The 19,679-nt window shown below is 55.7% G+C and overlaps 1 protein-coding gene across 1 annotated transcript; it reads left to right on the plus strand.

Annotated features, from left to right (window-relative positions):
• Window positions 1–17,223: 17,223 nt before the first annotated feature.
• Window positions 17,224–18,696, plus strand: CHRM4 (cholinergic receptor muscarinic 4). Its single transcript, XM_074821525.1, has one exon. It carries the CDS (start codon window positions 17,224–17,226, stop codon window positions 18,694–18,696), a length of 1,473 nt encoding a protein of 490 aa, XP_074677626.1.
• The last annotated feature ends 983 nt before the right edge of the window (window positions 18,697–19,679 follow it).

Genomic DNA, 19,679 nt, shown 5'->3' on the forward strand with positions numbered 1-19,679 from the left:
GGGTTTAGCGGGTTTGTGGGAGCATGTCTGTCGGAGGGAGGGGGGCTGGCTGCCTGAGCTGTGCTGGGAGAGGCAATCTGGATCCGCCTGAGGGCAAAGGGATCTGGTGCCAGAGGGAGGGAAACTGAGCATGAAAGGGTGTGTGTGAGGCAGAAAGAAAACCTGAGTGTCCCGAAGAGGGACCGAAAGAAAGGAGAGGGAGCATGCGAGCGTATGCACGAGGGCATCTCTCTATGAGCGGGCTGGGAGGACAAGCTGAAGCTGGCGCATTTTCACTGGGGACCACCGAGGGCTTCCAGGCTGGGGAAGGACATGTGGAGGGAAGGAGAAGCCTGGCCAGAGCTGGCGGCGAGGGGGTTTGTCCCCAGCAGTGGCCTGTGCTGGAGGTGTGTGTCTGAGCAGGCACATGCCCCATGTGCTGCAGGGATGGGTGATAACTGCTTCTTCACCTGCAGAGTCCCTGCCATGAGCATGGGGCTCTGGGAGCAGGGGTGAATGTCCAGATCCCCTAGCAGCCACAGGCTGGTATTAAGTTGCATATCAGGAGCCGGTGCTGGCTGCTGCCGAGCCTGCTGCCTGTTCTATGCACTACACCTGTGAGTACAGCTACTGGGAATCTCTCAGGGATAACGGGTGGGTGCTCCCAGGCCTGGGGGGGAAGCCAGAGTAAATGACCCGTAACTGCCTTCCCTGCTCTTCAAACCTACCCATTGCCTGAGCGCCTGCTCTGTGGCATAACCACTCCTCTGCCTCAGGATGGCTGTGGGTGGGAGCTGTGACAAGCCAAGATGGAGCATCAAGGTGGCCATTTGCTGCTGGCCCCTGCATCTCACACCTCAGGGGCAGAGGGGAGAGGAGTGGCTTTGCCTGTTGCTAGGTGTTTGTGTTGTTTTGGTGTGAAGGCAATTTTTTGAGATGGAGGAGCCTGATGGAGCATTGCCAACCGATAATGGGAGAGCAGCAATTGCTAATTAGACATCAGGCACAGCAAAGCTCATGGGTATGGCTGCAAAGAAAAAAAAAACCCCAAAAACCCAAAGAAGCCATCCAAAAATAGAGGATGGCAGTACAGTGATGAAAAAAAGGGAGATGTGCAGTTACATGAAAAATGGCCAGCTCCAGGAGTATTCCAGATCCTTACAAGGTGTCGAGTGCTGGCTTTTGGTCCCCAGGTACCTGCCAGACCAAGCTGTGTCAGTCAAGCAGGATGGCAGGAGACTCAGACTGTTACAGGTCCTAATCCCAAAAGAGAATAAGGAAAGCCCTTCCTTTGCTTAGGTCGCTGAACATGAAGGCAGGTGAGCCTCTGGCTTCTGATGTGGGGCAACCACAGGTCGCTCCTGGCCTGCCCCACAGCTTGGCACAGCATATCTGGCCAGAGGAACGGTTGGAGCTGGGGTCAGATTCCAGAGTGGAGTTTTACTATTTTTGATGACCAGTGCCTACACGGCCTAAGAAGGAAAGTGGTGTCACTTTGGTGACAGCAAGAGAGGCTGGTGAAACTCGCTGGCAGCCCATGAGCAGGGAATTTGTGAGTGTGTCAAGGCAAGAGAAGCAAGTGCTATCTTTAATTGGAATATGTATGGGGAGTCTGGGCTTTCAGAAACTCTACTTCTTCTGACTAACGAGAGTGCATAAAGCAAGGCTAAGAGTCAGAAACTGAAAAGTTTTGTATTCTGTTTGGTTTCACATTTTTATCTCCACGACAGATCAGCTTTGGAAGATGACTTCTCACTGTTCATTACAGTCTTTTGTCTATCCATGGGGAGTTGTAGTTTGAAACAAGAGTCCAATCAAATAACCCAACTCCAGTGCAATCAAATTGTCTTCGAAGCAGATATTTCTGCAGTCTGTTGAGTTCACCCAGAGCATGACAAAGGTTTTTTCACATTAATTTTTTCAGGGGAGGAGAAGGAGGAGGAGAGGGTGGTATTTATTTGAGGTCAGGGCTTTGGGGTGAGGCAAGAGACTCCAATTAACTGGCTGGAGACTTTGACAGGTTTTGGTCGGTGACTGCAAAAATGGTGTGGGCAGATGTTAAGCTGGCAAAAGTCAGTGAAGCCTCACAGCACTCAGCGCAATCACGTGGCTCCGCACCAGCTGATGCTGGGAAAGCTTTGTCTTCTCACTCCTCGAAGAAGGTAGAAAAGAAAATGAATACCAGTTGACTGAACACTCACTAAAGAAATGCCAGGATCTGGCCTAGGGTGACCAAAATAAAGGTGATGTATCATCTGCCTCGCTGCTGTGGCAGGGGCCTCTCGGTGTGCAAAGGCAGCAGCCGAGCTGTGGATGCAAGTGCTGAAAGGCTTTAACCTTTTCAGGGTGCAGAGTGAAGCACTTGAAGCTGGAGATGTGTCATCAGAGAAAATTGTCTGAATTATCTTACAATGTTCTCATCGCTGGGATTCAGAAATACGTCTTCATCTCCAGGGAGAAGATACCAGATTGCAGGATCTGGGGAAGAGAGAGGTCAAATCGGTGAACTGGGCACATCTGGCTAACATTTTAGATGAGACGTTGACATCAAACACTGGCCTTTGGTTAAGTGCTACCTCCCAGAGCAAGAGATGTAAGAGAGGAGGTGAAGGAGTGGATGGTTGGAACTTGTCTGAGACTGCAGTCACTCAAAGGAGGGAGAAAGTGGGGCGTTTATTTGTTTATGTGTATTTATGTGTGTATGTGTGAGAGCCGAGCAGATGGGGAAATGATACCCATGTGTATCTGTGAGACAGTACAAGTGAGAGGCAGAGGGTGGGTGAGAGAGTTGGTCTAGGTATAAGCGGAGAGAAGAGGAAAGGTGTAAAGGGAAGGGAAGACAGAATTATTTTTTTTTATTATTTGTTTCTTCTTGCTTGACACTTTCTCATAACTATGACGAACGGAGAAAGCAGAACCTGTGGGGCAGTCAACTGATTGTGAAACTGCCTCTTGGTGTTCTTGTTCCTGGGGGGAAACCCCCCAGTAGCAAGTGTTAGTGACAACCGGGCAAAGAGCTCACCCTGAGTTTCACGTGTGCGGGTGTGTGCGCCAGGACCGCACTGCAACGGGTAATTTGGGGGCTGGGGAGGGTGCATCGAGGACTCCCTTCGCCCGGGCTGTGCCGGACCCTGCTCTGCCTCTCCCGGTGAGTCGCTTTGTCCCGCCTTGGGGCCCCGGTGCTCCCGGGGCTGCCGGCTGCCTACACCGAAGCGGGGTCCCCCCCCTCACCCCGGTTTCCGGGCGGGGCTGGGGGTACGGGGGGGCGGCGGGGGGGGGTGGGGGGGGGAAGCGCTGTCCATGGTGCTGCAGAGGAGCGCTCCCGAAGGGGGGGGGGGGGGGGGCTGCACAGCCACCCCGTACCCCCCCCCCAACCAGATCCACATCAGGGGGTGGGGAGTGGGGGCAGATCAGCGGCGTGGGTGACGCCGTCGTTCCCCCCCACCCCGGTGCGTCTTTGCGTCGGGGAGGGGGGGCGCACATCTGGGGGCGGCACATCTGGAAGGGAGGGAGGGAGGGGGCGGGAGGGAGTTGGGGGGGGGGAGGGTGGGAGGACCGGGCCGAGGCGGTAGCGCCGGGCCCTCCCTTTCCCCCCGCCCCTCCCCGCCCCTCCGCCGCGCACGGCGCCGCCGGGAGCCGGGAGCCGGCCGGGGCCATGCCTACCGGAGCCCCCGACGGCGCGGCGGCGTGCCCGGCGCTGCACCATGGCCGCTGAGAACGGCTCGGCGGCGGGCGGCGGCGCGGCCGGGGGGCTGCCCGGTGAGTGACTGCTCGGGGGCTCCGTGTGCACGGGGATGGCGGGGTGGGGGGGAAGTGGGGGGGCCCCCCCGGAGAGTCCCTGGGGGGGGTGGGGGTGGGCAGCATGGCTTAAGGGTGCTTGGGGAAGGGGGGTGCGCACCCCCGGGGGATGTACCGCCCGGGCGCCCCAGGAATGGGGGGGGGGGAGTGTCTCTCTGCCAACTTTCCCGCACTCTCGCGTCCCTCTGGGAACCCCGGGGGTGCCCCGCGGGTCGGGACCCCCGCCTTGGTTCGCCACCCCGGGGTGTGTGGAGGCGTGCGGGGCTGCAGCCCTGCCCGGGGCGTCGGGACGAGCTCTGGCACCCCTCTTCCCTGCTCCCATCCAAACCAACACGGCTCCCCGGGATCCGCCGTCCAAGGCACCTCGAGTCCCTCTGGGCACCTCGGGACCGGCCCTGTCAGCACCCTGCCGCGGGCATAGGAGCAGCCTGCACCCCTGAGACAGGTACCCCCCCCGCAGGGAGCCCACGGTGGGGGTTATTTGCTCCCCTGGTGCATCCTCTTGGAAAGAGATTTGTTTTCCAGGCAAGAAACTACCTGCATGCTTTCTTTGCTTCCCTCTATATTCCAACAGGAACAGCAGGGACAAGATCCCACATCTGTTGGATACTTTGTCCCCATGCTGGCCCTCGTGGCCACCTCCCAGGACATGACTAGGTACAAGTCCCCCCACCTCCCCGCAGAGCCCGTTGCCAGGTTGGTCACTGCAAGGGGGACAGGTTTGTCCCCCCCTTCCCGAGGTGGGGATCCCATCTGCCCTTTAGCCCTTGCTGGCCTCACCGTGCCCTCCCCACTGGTAATGGCAGAGCTGCCCCGGGCTCTCCGTGGCCCATCGTGGCCAAGAGTCGGGCAGCCCCACCCTTCTTCTCTCCCAAAATAATGACACTGGCTTCAGGGAGCAGTTCTTGTCATTATTTTAAATGAAAGCAACACTGGCTTCTCTTCTGCCCTGCTTTCAACCCCTCTGACTATGCCGTGGCCGCATTTTCTAGCTGGTCTTTGCAAAGCCCAAGGCTGGGGAGATACTTCCCAACCTGAGGAGCAGCTGGCGATCCTCGGTGCCCTGCTGGCAGCTGGCACAGCTGCTGGGCTCTGCTTGGGTGTTTGGAGGCTCCCTGCTTTGTCACGGACGCCTTGAGTGACCTCTGAGGGCAGCTCGGCTTCTCCTGCCACTGCTTGCGGGATGAGGAAAGGGGCTGGGAGGGCTGGTACCCACCCAGTGGGGTGGCTTGTCGATGCTGGCACTGTCTATCAAAATACTCAGATGCCAGGGTCCTAGAGCCCAGGCTTTTGGTGAAACATCACCAGTGACAACGCTCGTGTTGAAATCACAGGCGTCGGCAAGATGCTTTTCACAGTCACTACCGCTGGGCATCACCCCCTGCTTCCTAACGCCCTGACTTCTGTGATCCGAGCACCTGCTGCTGCTCTCCAGCCTGGACTAGGCCCCCGTGAGGCATCCCAACAAAGAGCAGGGCATCCGAGGGGGCGACTTCACCCCTACAGAGATCCTAAGAAATAGTGACCCATCCCCGGTTCACCCCTCAGCTGGGCTGGTGGCTGGCGGGCAGAGCCCCTGGGTGGGGAAAACGGGGATGGGAGCAGGTATCTGGGAGCAGGGGGTGTCCCTGTGCGCAGTGGCCCCTGGTTCCTGTGGGAGCCACTGAGCCCTGGCTCAAAGCTGGCAGCAGGGTCCCAGCGCTGCCGGACAGAGCGGCAGCAGTCCTGAGGGTGACCTGGTGAGTGGACAGTGGGAAGCTGGCAGGAGAAGGAGGAGGAGGAGGAGGAGGGCTACCGGTAAAAGTGGTTTGTTTATTCACATGAGGGGCATACTCGTCTCAGCAGGTCAGTCTGTTTTCTTTCATAGAAGAGAAATGAACTGAAATGATTAATTAATGCTGTGATCCAATTACTCTGAGTTTGCAGAAGGAACATGTTTTTTTTCTGTTTAAACTGTCCCCACGAGGATCCTATTGATATCAGGTTTTGTCGTAGTTGGGATTTTGTTGTGGGTTTTTTTTTAAATTAAAATGACAAATATCATCCCAGGAAAAAAAAACCAAAAACAAAAACAAAACCAAACAAAAACCAAAACCAAGGAATAAAAATAGTGAGACCAGGACGCATGGCTGATGCCGAGCAGTCCCTAACACACCTTTGCTGTGGAGCCCTTCCCCGCCTGCCCTGCGGAGCCCCGGCCAGCAGCACCCGCAGAGGTGAAGAGGGCTGGTGAGTGCCCAGCTGAGGCGGCAGAGGCAGCTCTGCAAAGACAGCGAGGACAGCAGTAGCGAGGGGAGAGGGAAATGGAGGCTGTTTGCAAGGGGCTGCTGCTTTCTGCACAAACACAGCTCCTCTTTCCGCATGCACGTACACGCAACAAGAGTTTCACGTGCACAAGCTGACCCCTTCTCCTTGGTATGCTAAAGCAGGGCTTTGATGGGCGTCTTCTGGAGAAGCAGGCGTTGTCCTTGAGCCAGTCTCTGCTCAGCCTGACACAGGGCTATGCCCTTGTTGTTCTCCAGTACACCAAGGGAGGAGGTCTGCTTTGCATTTCAGCGTCCATTCTGGGCTGACTCTAAAACTGTGTCTTTAAAGGACATGTGTTTTGGGGAAATGTGAAGGTGCAGGACCTGGTGCAGCCAAGTGTCCCGATCCAATGTCGGGGGAGGTTTCGATACGATCCCAAGAGCAAGATTAAGACACAAACGAGGTCAAATGCTGTGTACCCAAAACAGGTTTTTATTATTAAAGAAGTGAAGAGAGGTAGTGATAGGACAGAATGGAAGGAAAAGGCAGAAATAAAGCAAGGATGTGGGATAGGGCTGCAAGAATAGTCACCACCATGGATTCAGTGATGTCCTGTTGGTCCTCAGTCTTCAGTTCTTCAGTGGTGGGTGCACACGAATCAAGTTTCAGTGGTAGATGTACACTGAAAAAATTTTCTGTTGTCTTTTTAAGTTCATCGTATCGGCTGATTAACATTATCTGCTCGCCTTTAGTGTTTTTTTCTCTGGTCAAACAGGTTTTGTTGCATCTGACTTACAATGCAACTGCAAAGAAGTGGGGGGGTGCATCCTTCAATACACTCCCGCTTCTCTTGGCGACACCCCCCAGACCAATTCACAGGCCGCAGCAGCTTCTCTTGGAGGTTTGCACAGACACAAGCAAGCTTTGAGACAGTCATAGGACATTTCAGTCTCTCACACCAAGGAATGGAAGTTTGGACCAGATTGTTCCCATCTCCTTCCCCTCCTCTCTTCATCCCTCTCCCAGCTGAGTGCTCCTTAGCCCACCTTAGCACCAGCGCCCACCACGAGTGTGCTGGGGGCTGCTGGGAGGGTGGGGTGGGGTCTCAGCACCCAGGCCATGTTGAAGCCTCTTCAAGCTGGCATTTGGAGCCACGCCAAAGCCATCCCTCTTCCGAGGGATTCAGGCGACCAGTCAGAAAACAGACACTGGTTTCTAGGAAGACTCACGTGCTCTTCTGCCCAGGGCCTGGCAGGCCAGGTGGTGAGGTGTGGCTCATAGCCAAGTGGCTGAGTGTGCCAGCCTTGACCGTCCTGGGAGAGCACTGCCCACCACGACATCCCTTTAACACTCTAGGCACGGGAAAGGCTCGCTGCATCCAGACCCTTGAACGTACCGAGGTTGGCCCTTGCGCTGTATTCAGACAAATTCATTTGCTGAAGTTTCAAGGAGGAGGTAGACATTTCCTGGACAAATTAATCTGGGGTGAGTGCTCCCTGGGCAGGCTTGCCCACTACACCAGTATTTTGCTGGTGCAGGAGTGCAGGGCAGGGTGTCTGGCCTACAGGTCCCCCCCTTGATGTTTAGCAGCAGGGTTTTAGCAGCCAACACACAGCCAGTCCCCACCCCCCCCAGCAGTCACCTGGGTGTCCCCACCCTGTGTGCATGTTGGCATCCATCCACCTTCCCTGCAGATGGGTGTACTGGTCCTCTTGGGACTTGTCGCTGGGCCAGGACAACTTCAGACCTGGAGTCCCGCCGGCACAGCGATCATGAGCAAACATGACTCTGCTGGAGATGCTCCCCAGCCAGCTGCTCATGCCTTCGCCCTGGGGCTGCTCCCAGGACCCTCCAGAGATGCCTTCATCCCAGAGGCTGTACCGCATGGAGGAAGAACTCCAACAAAGACTTGGTTTATGCCTTGTAAGATGCAAGTTTGCTGAGAAAATTAACTTCATCAGCCTGTCTAAGCCTCCAAACTCAGCGGCTGCAGGCACAAAGCCTCGTCCCTCTGACAATGGAGGTCCTGCTAGTCAGATCTGTGGGAGCAACACCAGCCCTCCTGTCTTGCTGTGACCCTGTCCCCATCACCCCTGTGTGTCCTGTGCAGCGCGGGCTTCAGGCACGCTCGGTGCATGAGGCGGTGGCAGAGATGCCCAAGTGCCCAGTTCCTTCCCGCCTCCCCTGCCCCAGAGTTAGGCAGGCTGAGACGTGCTGGTGCAGAGGACCTGCACTCACCCTAGGCGCCGTTTCCATGACTCAGAGAGGGCTGGAGAGGGACATGGGGTTTTTGCTTCACACAGGGCTGTTTGCTTCTCTTCAAGAGCCTCGCAGAGGAGTTTCATCCTAGGTCAGCTGGCGCAGGAAGAGCAGCAGCCAGGAAATTTGTCCTTTAAAGGCAGGACTCCGTGTAAACCACGGAGCTCCTTGGACACAGTGGGCTCAGCCAGAGCTATCGATGCTGTACCAAGCTATCGAGGCTGGCTGCGCTCCTCTAGCCAAGAAAGCCAGGTGGAGAAGCAGCCCCCCTCCTACCATAACTGCTCTTAAATCTAATATATTTTACAGCACCTTGCAGCTTGACAGAGGAGGCAGTGGGGGCTTGGCACCAGGTGCCTCAGCTGAAGTCATCTGAAGGAGTGGGGTGCTGGGTGAAGTATCGTCTGCAGGTTTAAGGCTCATGGTGGAGTTGGTTTGTGCCGACCGGTTAATGGGTTAACATCTTTGGGCTCTTTAAGTGGAATTAGCTTGATTTGTCTGTGGGAAACTCGGAGCTCCAGTTGTGCAACACCGAGGTCTGAAGACATCACTCTGCAAACACGATGTCTCAGGCCCTCGCGTCCGCTCCAGGTCACAGGGCAGCTCTCTAGAGGCATGCATGGCGCCTCATTTCAGTGACCCCTTGCTCGCAGACCCTCCCGATGTTGATGTTAGCTGGGGCCCCCCCGGGCAGCGCGACAGGCTGGCTCTGCCGCAGAGGGACAGGCATCCTTGTGGGATCTTTGCATGACTGAGATGGGAAGGAGTGTATCCTGCATCTTGTCATCTCTAGTGCCTTCGGGGTAGTTTGGATCCCTGGTCTGCTGGCAGTTACATCATGTGCAGTCCCAGTTAAAGCCAAAAAAGTGTGTGCGAGTGTGCAGAGAAGAGTGGAGAGCAATGAAACCCTACTGACAACAGGCGTGAGTTGCCTGGGCTTGGGTCTGCCTTTCTGCACTGCTTAGCAGCAGCATCTACCATGGTCATCTCTAAGCTGCTTTCAGAGCTCAGATCACTCACCATGGCCCATAAGTGATGCCCAACTCATGAAACCCTCTGCTACCATGGTGCAGCCACAGGCAATGAGGTGGCTAAAACCTCTGCCCAGCTGCCTGTGGTGTTAGTGTTGAGCCAGGATGGGCTGGGGACCACCATCCTGTGGAGAGAGAGGTGACTTGTAGGCAGAGCTGGGCTGCCCAGGCAAGAGAGCTGCAGCCCACGAAGGTTTGCAGCCCCAGCATGGCTCCCACTCTGCCCAGCCAGGAGCTGGTGGGAGCCTCTGGGGAAGGCAGCAGGGAGAGGCTCGCAGGCAGTGTCTCTGCATGAGATCTCTCCCTCTCGGAAGAGTTTCTTAGGACTCTTCTGCAGGGGAGATATATAATCCCTCCTTGGCAGCCTGGAGCTATTCCCACCTCCTTCCTTTGCATCCCTCCTCTCCTCTGATGTCGCCACAGATAGGGGTTTCCTACCTGCTCTCCTCCCCTGGCCCCCACACTTCCATGCTGCCTGTCCATGCCCTGGGCTCCCCTGCTCACCTCCTGCTACAGCTTCTGTCCTTCACTCTGTCCCCTTGCTCAGGCATCACCTCCAGAGCCAAACCCTCTCGCAGGTCTTGTGGCCAAGTGGGGTCTAATATTTTCAATTTCCTTCTTTCATTAGCATCCCAAAGATTCCCCTCTGCTGTCTGTCCCCAGGACTAGCACTCCCCTCTGTCACATCCACATCCATCCAGTGGAACCCTTGCTCTTGCCCCATTTTCTGCCCTTGGCTCAGGGCATCAGCTCTCTTTTCTCTCACCCATTGCTCAGCTGGCTTATTCATCCCCTCAAAGCTCCACAGAGCCTCACTGCTCCACGGGGCAAGGGGCTCTGGAGCTCTGCCTGCTCTTTAAAATTTCAGATGAGCACCTTCGTGTTTTCTCTCTGCGGTTCCTCAGCTCTGGGAGGAGTTACTTATGGAGAAACACAACCCCCCATTCCTCCTGACAGCTCTGATCTGCCTGAGCAACACCGCAACCCTGATTGCCTGACCTGCATCCCTACCCCATGGCCTGTGGGCACCCCAGGGTGGGGGCGAAGAGGGGGGGTGCAGGGTGCTGTGGTTCTCACCTTGCCCAGTGCCAGCCCTGGCTTCTGGGGGGCCAGGGTGGGCTGGTGCCCTGGGCAGGTGGCAGGTACATGATGTGGGCAACCATGGCTGTGAGGGGCAGTGGCAGGGTGAGGGAGCTTCCCCACAACTGCCTTCCCCAAAGAGGGGCTGAGTCCATCTCCTTTTCCATCTCCAGGCAAGGCCTGTCCTTGGCCCTGGAGCAGGGAGAGCTGCTCTTCTAAGCAACCAGATCCAGGGTCTTGCAACTCCCTGCCATCTTCCCCCCAGTCCCTCCTTCAGCACCGTCTATCCACAGGCATCTGACCCCGGCCACTAACCTCTCCCCAGGGAGAGCCCAGCTAATCCAGGCAGTCACTTGTTTCTGTAATCCTCTCTGTCCCTCCTTCCCATCCGGCAGCTGAGCCCAAAGCTCTTCCCGACAGCAGGACCTGTAGCTGCAGTGGGGTTATTGCTGTTGCGCTGCCTTGAAACAGCTGGCTCCTATTAAAGCTTCAGCCCAGGGATATAAAAGAACGTGAGCATCTCTCTGAGGCAGAGAGCATTAATGCAGTAGATGGGAGAGGAGAAGTGTGGCTCTAGCCCAGGCTCAGCTGAAAGCCAAGCACCTTCCTGGCTCAGCAACATAGGCTGAGCTCTGCCACCAGCCCAGAGCTGCAGTCCTGGGGAATTTAAGGCAGAGAGCACAGGAGGGAGGGGACAGTGTCCCCCTTGGTCCTGCTGTGGGATGCTGCCGTGGTGAGCCTTCTTCCCCCGTGATGTTACCCATCGGAGCCAGTGCAAGCGTGGGAGCTGCTGGGGAGTTGCCAGTACCCAGGAGCCGTGGGCTGGGCACAGCAGGGTAAGGCTGGGCTTTGGCTTGGGCTTTGGCTTGCATGGTGTTTGCCGGGTGCACTCGCTATTAGTGTTCCTCTGATAGGTCATTTATTGGGTCCAATAATTGGGTGACAGGTGATTAACTAATTGTCAGAGCGGCCAGCATGCTGGTAGATTATTTGTAAGAGTTTTAACCACTTAAAAACACTTTCTCACCGATTTGCTGTGGGTAGATGGTGTGTAGCCCCTTACGACTGTGTATGATGCAGGGCATGTTAAGGATACAGGCAATACAGGGATACGGGGGGCCAGCTCGAGTCGGGGGTGCAGCCATGCCAACTGTGGGGTGCTGATGAGCATGCTGGGCTCAGCGCTACTGAGGTGAGTGGCTTGTAAGCCACGGCTCTGCCCTGCAAGTGCTTCTCATGGACGGGGTGCCTCGGTTTTGCTTTGAAACCCAGTAACAACCACCTAGTCACAAGCAGCAGTGAAGGCAGGGGAGGCTCCTGGCTTGCTCAGGGCAGGTAGTCAGGTTAGACGACTGCAACACTCCCTTCTGGCCCCAGACAGAGGAAATTTTCAAAACCTGATGCGCAAACACGTGCTGAGCACAGGGTGGGTTCTCCAGCCCCCTCGCCTCCCCCCGAAAGCTGGCAGCTCCTGTGCTGCTGAGCTCACTGCTTCTCTGGTGTCTCCAGGAAAAGCTGTCAGAAACTCCCAGCTTGCGGGGATGGAGGAATTTGCTTTGCCTCCTGAGAACCAGTTGAATAGCAAAGGAAGAACGAGGGATAAATTATTCAATGGAAAAATAAAATGCCCAGATCCACCCCATACACTGTTGTCAAGAAGCAATTCCTCTGGTGTGATGGCTCAGATCTCCTCTGGAGCAGGATAAGGACCTCAGGGGTCCCCACTGGGACAAACCCAGGCTAATGCCCTGGCCAAGCACAGGGCCTCCCCTTGATCCTCTCTACCTGTGTATTGTCTTTCTGAGGTGTCTGTTCCTGGTATCTAGGAGCTCTATTTTCACACTCTTTGAGGAGTGTGAATCTGTCAACCAGAACAATCCTTCACTAGCTGTAAACTGGTGCCATGACTCAGGAACTAATTAACAGCTATTAGATAATGCAATTAGCACCACAGACTGTCACCCCTCCTGAGTGTCCCTTCCCTCTGTGTGCATAAGCCATAACCACAAGTACCCTTCAGCATCTTCTATCCCTCCCCGCTTCTTTCTTCCCTCCTCTCCTCAAATTCTGGCTGTGTCTGCGCTAACTGCCCAGCCCCGTGTCACATCAGCAGTTTGACATGATGGAACTAATCCCATTAAGATTTTCACCCTTGTGGCGCTTCTAGGAAGGCCAAGACAAGGAGGGGGCCAGCAGCAGGGCTGGGAAGGCTCTTTCCGAGGGTGATGCCGGAGCTGATGTGCGTTGGCCCCAACCCTCTGCACCCAGCGGGAGCAGGGAGTGATGTGTGCCTTCCCCCGGGATGTCCTTGCAGTGGAGGGGACCAGCTTCCCTCCTTTCTGGAGACTGGCAGTGCCCGGAGCCCCACAGCATCCATCCATCCAGGAGCTGGCAGCCACAGCCACCCCATCCCTGCTCGGGCGGGAGCCCCTGCGGCTCGAGGTCTCTTCAGCTTTGCTGTTTCTCCAAAGGGCTGATTGCACCCATGCGGAATAAAAGCCTGTCTCCTCTGGGAGCAGCTCACCCTCTGCGAAAGTAATGGTTTCTCTAATTCCTCTCCTCCTTCCCCTGACTGGCATGTGAGTGTGGGGCTTGGTTTCTGGTGGCAATGCTTGCCAAGCGTGCCGGCTGCGTGCACAGCCCTGCTCATTCCCAGACATGTTGCTTCAAGCCACGTGTGGACCAGTTGTGACTCTGCTCCTGCTTCCTCTGGCCCCGAGGATGAGGATTTGGCTGGGATGGAGGCAGTGGTGGTGCAGGGTGGGGGACGGCTGATGGTGGTGTGAGGGTCATGGGGCATGGAGGGGCACAGGGAGCAGAAGCAGGGGTCAGTAGGGCTGCTTGTTCCAGGAGCTCATCCCACAGCTTGAGGTGCCACCATCACGTGAGCACGCGTCAATACCAACCTCTGCCGCTGCCTTTGCTGCACTGGTGGGGAGGGTGGCCAGCTCCTGCCATGTGGGGAGCGACAGGGTGGGCAGGAGGGAGCGAGACCCTCCATCCCACATGGGTTGAGTGCTCAGCAGGTGCTTGGTCACTGGCTGAATGCAATGGAGCACCCGTTTCTGGCCAGTGCAGACTTTTTGGGTATAGGATGACCCTCAGCAGCCCATGACAGAGCTTTCTCCTTTCCTACCTGGTGACGGGTTGCAAGATGCTTTGCAGGGGCTGACAGGCTGGGAAGGCTTGCCGGAGTGGCACACAAGGTGTGCAGCGAGGAAATAGCAGCTTTCCAACGTGCTCTTGGATGTCACCCTGTGACTGAGGAGGGGTGGGCAGGACTGGCTTTGCTCTCTTGCTCCTGAGGTGTCTCCTCACCCGACAGTGGTGGCACCCATGATCTGAGGCAGCAATGGGGACACTGCTGTGCCAAGCACTGCCTAAAATAGGTGGACCCCACCCAAATTACAACCTGTTCTGCTTGGATCTGCAGCTGCCTGTGCCTCAGGTCTTCATCCATAACATGCAAGATGTTGGGTGAGAAGGGAAAGGCATTTCTGTGTCTTGAGGACGCACTTGTGGAGCGCTGCAGCTGCCACAGAAACCCTTAGACCCAAAAGGTGCTATCGGTGAAGAGTTGGAGGCTCCTAATGGCTTCAATGGAGAGGAGAAAACCAGCCATAAATCAGTGTCAGAAGTCCTAGGGAGGGAGGGGGCCAGTGATGGAGTTTACTGTTAGCTGCCTGGTGAGAGCAGGTCTGGGAGAGCACCCACTGAGCGCTGCAGACAAGGGATGGAGTGTGCAGGCTGAAAAGCTGGTTGGTGTCACAGGTAGGGGCCTCAGCCCCAGGAGCCCTTCTGAAGTGGCCTCTGGGCTTTGCCAAGACTGTGTTTCCTCCCTGGCTTTGGTGCTGGCATGGAGGTGGGGGGCAAAGGAGAATGAAGCCAGAGCATGAGGGGAGGGAGAGGAGAAATGTGCTCCTAGAGGTGCAGGAGGAGAGAGATGGGGGGCATGGGGAAGGCATTTAGTCCCGATGAGCTCAGAGAGAGTGTCAGGGGCAGAAGAGAGAGAGAGCAGGATGGGAAGAGCAGAGGATGAGGAAAGAAGGGATGCTCAATAGGCTGAGGCATGGCAGAAAATAGCCAGGGTGTCTGAGGTGAGGGTGCGTGGTGTACACATCTTCCAGCTTGTATATGTTATTGTACGCCTGTGTTGTACTTCACACCCTCAACCATTTTGATTCACCCTCCTACCCTCAAACAGGAGATTGCTCTATTTTTGCCCTTTAGTGAAGGCTCGTTTTCAAAACACCCGTTTTAAGTCCTTCACCCTGGGGCTGCAGTTGCGGTGTCTCAGCACACCAGTTTCCAGCATGACCTCTGGGTGGCATCCAAAGACATGCGAGGGGAGCTGCACCAGTCTTCTCCTTCATTTCTTGTGACCTGTACAAACAGTTTTATGAAGGGGATGAGATGGACTTTTCTTACTTCGGGCAACCGAGAACACAAGCCTCTGTCAAGGTTGATAATTAATTAAATGCACCTAGAAGAGGATGCCGGTTCACAAACTAAAGTGAAAAAACTGAAACCCTTATTTTAGCAGAGACAAAGGAAAGGTTTCTTTTCAGGATTTTCAAATTCTTCCTGAAAGAGCTGGGGTAGATGTCTTCTTGATTGCTAGCTTGTCTGATTGGTTTGATTAGCTGTTACAAGAATGACAGCTAAATCTCTCCATTTGAGAGAAGTGAAGAATTTAAAACTCATTTCAATTGTACTGAAACCAACCCCCAAACTGCCACGATTATATATTTCTAAGCTATTTTATACACTTATCACCTCTTCTCACTTCCCTGGCTGGGTGCCCAGGAAGGATGGCAGCGGAAACCGCTTTCCCTCTCCCTTGATGCATCCCTCGTGCTTGGAGCTGGGTGCAAAGCTGGGCAGTGCCGCCAGGCTTCCTCGCCCCATCAGTATTTAGAATTTAGTATCTACTGAAGGGTGTTGCTTTCTTTTCAAAGCACTTCGTCTTCGTGGGCCACATGTAACAGGCTCAGAGGATAATGGTACAGAGGTATTTCTCTGTCCCTCACCCACTTCTTTCCCCTGTGCATGTAAGAAAAGCCCAACCACTATTGCAGCTGTGGCCTTGCTAATGCAGAAGCAGCCTTAATGGCTATGTTGGTACCCCAGCTTTAGCATCTCAGCAGCCATGCTTACATTTTTCTCACACCTGCATCTCTTTAAAAAGCAGTTATATTAAACCCTTGGCTGTTTGCTGATGGCAGAAATCTCCTACCCTCCCCACAAACGAAAGGCAAGGGCATTTCTTTTAAAAGACTTTAAATACACGAATTGATCCCAAAACCTGCCAAACCCTGTTTCAGAGAGTTGGGTGTTAACTGTGTGTTTATACATTTAGCAAAACCAGCTTCAGGAGCCCCAGGCGTTTGGAGCCAGCGCCGCTGCCCGAGCCAGCTTGCAGAGACAGGCGGTGCCAAGCGCTCCCGCTGCGCACTCCGGCGTGGCCACCCGCCCGCCGGCCCGGCTCCCGCTGGGCTACCGGCTGCAGCGCCCATGGGGCTCGATGGGCAACCCGGCAGGACTCACCAACCTGCGCGGGGCTGCTGGAGAGGCTGCCCTTGCTGGGCTGGTGGGGTCGGGGTGTGCCCAGCACCCAGGGTGAGGCTGGTGAAGGCCCAGCAGGTTTTGGGGGCCTGGGTGGTGTGGAAGAGGCAGGTCCAATGGGAAGCTCCTCTGTCCAGCCTACCTCCCCCAGTGCCTTTACTTCTCCTTCCCCTTCCAGGAAATTCCTCTTCACCCCAACACATCAATTTTGGTCCACTGATTTATTTTTTTTTAAGGCCTATTCTCCTCTTACCTTGGGGGGTTAACCACAGGCATCTTGGTTTGGATGAAGACATTCTTTCTGTCCATAATTCTTGCCACCTTTCATAAATAATTCCATGTATCAGGCTGAGACAGCTGTCTTCACCCCGTACATCTCCGTGGCCAGTGTGGCTGCAGCTGCAGTGTGATGTGGCACAGCATTTCCCAGCATCTCTGCTTGATGGCACTCATGTGGCCCCTTCCCCACCCTGGCCCTGTCGGGGCTGGGCTGTGAACCAGGCCAAGCCAAACAAGTTTCAGCCTTGTTTGGGTTTTCAACATCTGCCTCTGAGCAGTGTCACCCCTTTGTCAAGGCCACCTCTGACGGAAAGGTTGGTGCTCCCCAGTAAGACGTTGTGGGCCTCGCACGAACCCCTTGGGGCTGAAGCTGTAGTGTAACTTGCTGTTTTCCCTGTCCCAGATTTCATCTTCCAGAAGGAGCTGTTTGCTGCCAGAGACACAGGTGAGCTGAGCGGACCATGGCACGGGCTTTGTGGGGTAGCCCCATCTTTGGGAGGTGCTTTGGGGAGGCTGGCAGGACATGCCTGGGGTATACCACAGACCTGCTCTCATCCCTGGGGCAGGGCACCGGCTCCATGCCGTGCTGTCCTTTCAGCTGTGCATCGCTGCTCAGCTCTGCAGCCTCCTGCAGCCCCTCGGCCTCACTGTGTGCCTCCCCGGGGCACACCAGGGCTGGGCGATGGTTCCTGTCCCTGCAGAGAAGGGACTCTGGTCAAAGGGCTGTCCCCAGCCCTGTCCCTGCTCCTCTCCTTGCAGCCCCGTGTGTCTCCTCCATTGCTAAATGGGGACACAAAAAGTGCCTTCAAAGAGGTCCTGTGGGAGGGCTGCAATGGCAGAGAGAAGCCCAGTAGTGCCAGGGGGGTTTCAAGCACTAGCCAAGAGCAGTGCTGACATGGGAAACTGAGGAGGCAGCAAATGCTGCCAGCACAGGCTGGCAGGTATGATATTCTCCCTTTCTGTCCCCGCTCCCCTTGCAGACCCCATGCACAACCTCTCTGCTCAGCCCTGGCAGGCGAAGATGGCCAACCTGACCTATGACAACTTCACCCTGGGCAACCACTCTGAGGTGGCCATCCAGCCTCCCACCAACTACAAGACGGTGGAGCTGGTTTTCATCGCCACGGTCACTGGCTCGCTCAGCCTTGTCACCGTGGTGGGGAACATCCTGGTGATGCTATCCATCAAGGTGAACCGCCAGCTCCAGACTGTCAACAACTACTTCCTCTTCAGCCTGGCCTGCGCGGACCTCATCATCGGGGTCTTCTCCATGAACCTCTACACGGTCTACATCATCAAAGGCTACTGGCCACTGGGGGCTGTGGTGTGTGACCTGTGGCTGGCCCTGGACTATGTGGTGAGCAATGCCTCTGTCATGAACTTGCTCATCATCAGCTTTGACCGGTACTTCTGTGTCACCAAGCCCCTGACGTACCCGGCCAGGAGGACCACCAAGATGGCAGGGCTAATGATAGCGGCTGCATGGATATTGTCCTTCATTCTCTGGGCCCCTGCCATCTTGTTCTGGCAGTTCATTGTGGGCAAGAGGACAGTCCCTGAGAAGGAATGCTACATCCAGTTCCTTTCCAACCCAGCGGTGACCTTCGGCACGGCCATTGCTGCTTTCTACCTGCCTGTGGTCATCATGACGGTGCTGTACATCCACATCTCCCTGGCCAGCAGGAGCAGGGTGAGGAGGCACAAGCCTGAAAGCAGGAAAGAGAGGAAAGGCAAGTCTTTCAGCTTCTTCAAGGGCCCCCTGATCAAGCAGAACAACAATAACTCTCCCAAGAGGGCTGTGGAGGTGAAGGAGGAGGTGAGGAATGGAAAGGTAGATGACCAACCCTCAGCACAGACAGAGGCCACTGGCCATCAGGAGGAGAAGGAGACCTCCAATGAGTCCAGCACTGTCAGCATGACCCAGACCACAAAAGACAAGCCCACAGCAGAAATCTTGCCAGCAGGGCAAGGACAGAGCCCATCCCACCCCCGGGTGAACCCATCTTCCAAGTGGTCCAAGATTAAGATCGTCACCAAGCAGACTGGGAGCGAGTGCGTCACTGCCATCGAGATTGTCCCAGCTAAGGCAGGAGCCTCTGAGCACAACTCCCTGGCCAATAGCCGCCCGGCCAACGTTGCCAGGAAGTTTGCTAGCATCGCCAGGAGCCAAGTACGGAAGAAGCGCCAGATGGCAGCCCGGGAGAAGAAAGTCACCCGCACCATATTTGCTATCCTGCTAGCCTTCATAATCACATGGACTCCATACAACGTGATGGTCCTCATTAACACCTTCTGTGAGACCTGCGTACCTGAAACAGTGTGGTCCATTGGCTACTGGCTCTGCTATGTTAACAGCACCATCAACCCAGCCTGCTATGCCCTCTGCAATGCCACTTTCAAGAAAACCTTCAAGCACCTTCTCATGTGCCAGTACAGGAACATTGGCACAGCCAGATAAACTGGCGCTCAGGGACCACTTCAGCAATGTCATGGAAGCCCTTCCCTTTGCCTCCTTTGCTGGGGGGGGGGGGGGGGGGGGGGGGGGGGGGGGCGGGGATCCTCTGCTCCCCACTCACAACAGTGCAGATTATGCAGTGATTGCAGATGATGCCCTTCATCCAATGCTGACAAAGGTCCAAGGCACCTCTGAGCTGCAGCTCCTTCCAGTCACCCCGGGCCTGGGGACTAACTTGGGGAGACAGTGGGAGAGCTGGAGGCAAGAGGAGGAGATTTGGTCACCAGGAGCCCTCCCCAGCTTCTTGCTCTTGAGAGGTTAGCCAAATGGCATCAGTATTTGTTCTAAGACTGGATGCCACTGCTCCCCTGGCTGACCATCTCCAGGGCATCAGAGCTTGTCTGCATGCAGACAGCCTAATGCTGGATGCTTTCAATAGGCTTTTAAACTATTTATTACCCAAGAAATGCGAAGAAACCTGGGCCAAACATTTGCCAACCATCTTGGACCAGGCTGGTGTGGGCATGCTCGTGGGGAGTCCTGCTGGCCCAGCCAGGCCCCTCCCAAGGCAGTCAAAATTGCACCCTAGCAGATGTGGCAAGCTCCTTCCTTTCCCTTGAGAGGTGCCATCGTACATCCTCACCCAGGGACTGGGGTGGGAGGCTTTTTCTCTGGGCTTCAGCTCTGCTCTCCCCTTTGTGCCCTTTCTGCCCTCCGTCAGCAATTGGCTGGACAGACAGACAAATCAAACATCTCACTCCTGGTCGAGGAGTGCGAAACCCAGTCACAGCCTACAACGACGGAAACTAAAACTGCAAAGAAAAGCAGTGGTGTGGTGCAGGACTTCTTGCCATGGCCCCAAGGGGAGTGTGGTCCCTGAGAAGTGGGCAGCAATGACAGTGAAAATAACTGTCCTGGGGAGGGATAGGGGGAGCTGGGGAGGTCTTGGAGAGGGTTGGGAAGAGGGTCTGCAGTGTGGCTGAGGT

This window comes from Strix aluco, chromosome 4, assembly GCF_031877795.1.
Source record: "Strix aluco isolate bStrAlu1 chromosome 4, bStrAlu1.hap1, whole genome shotgun sequence".
Classification (NCBI taxonomy): Eukaryota; Metazoa; Chordata; class Aves; order Strigiformes; family Strigidae; genus Strix; species Strix aluco.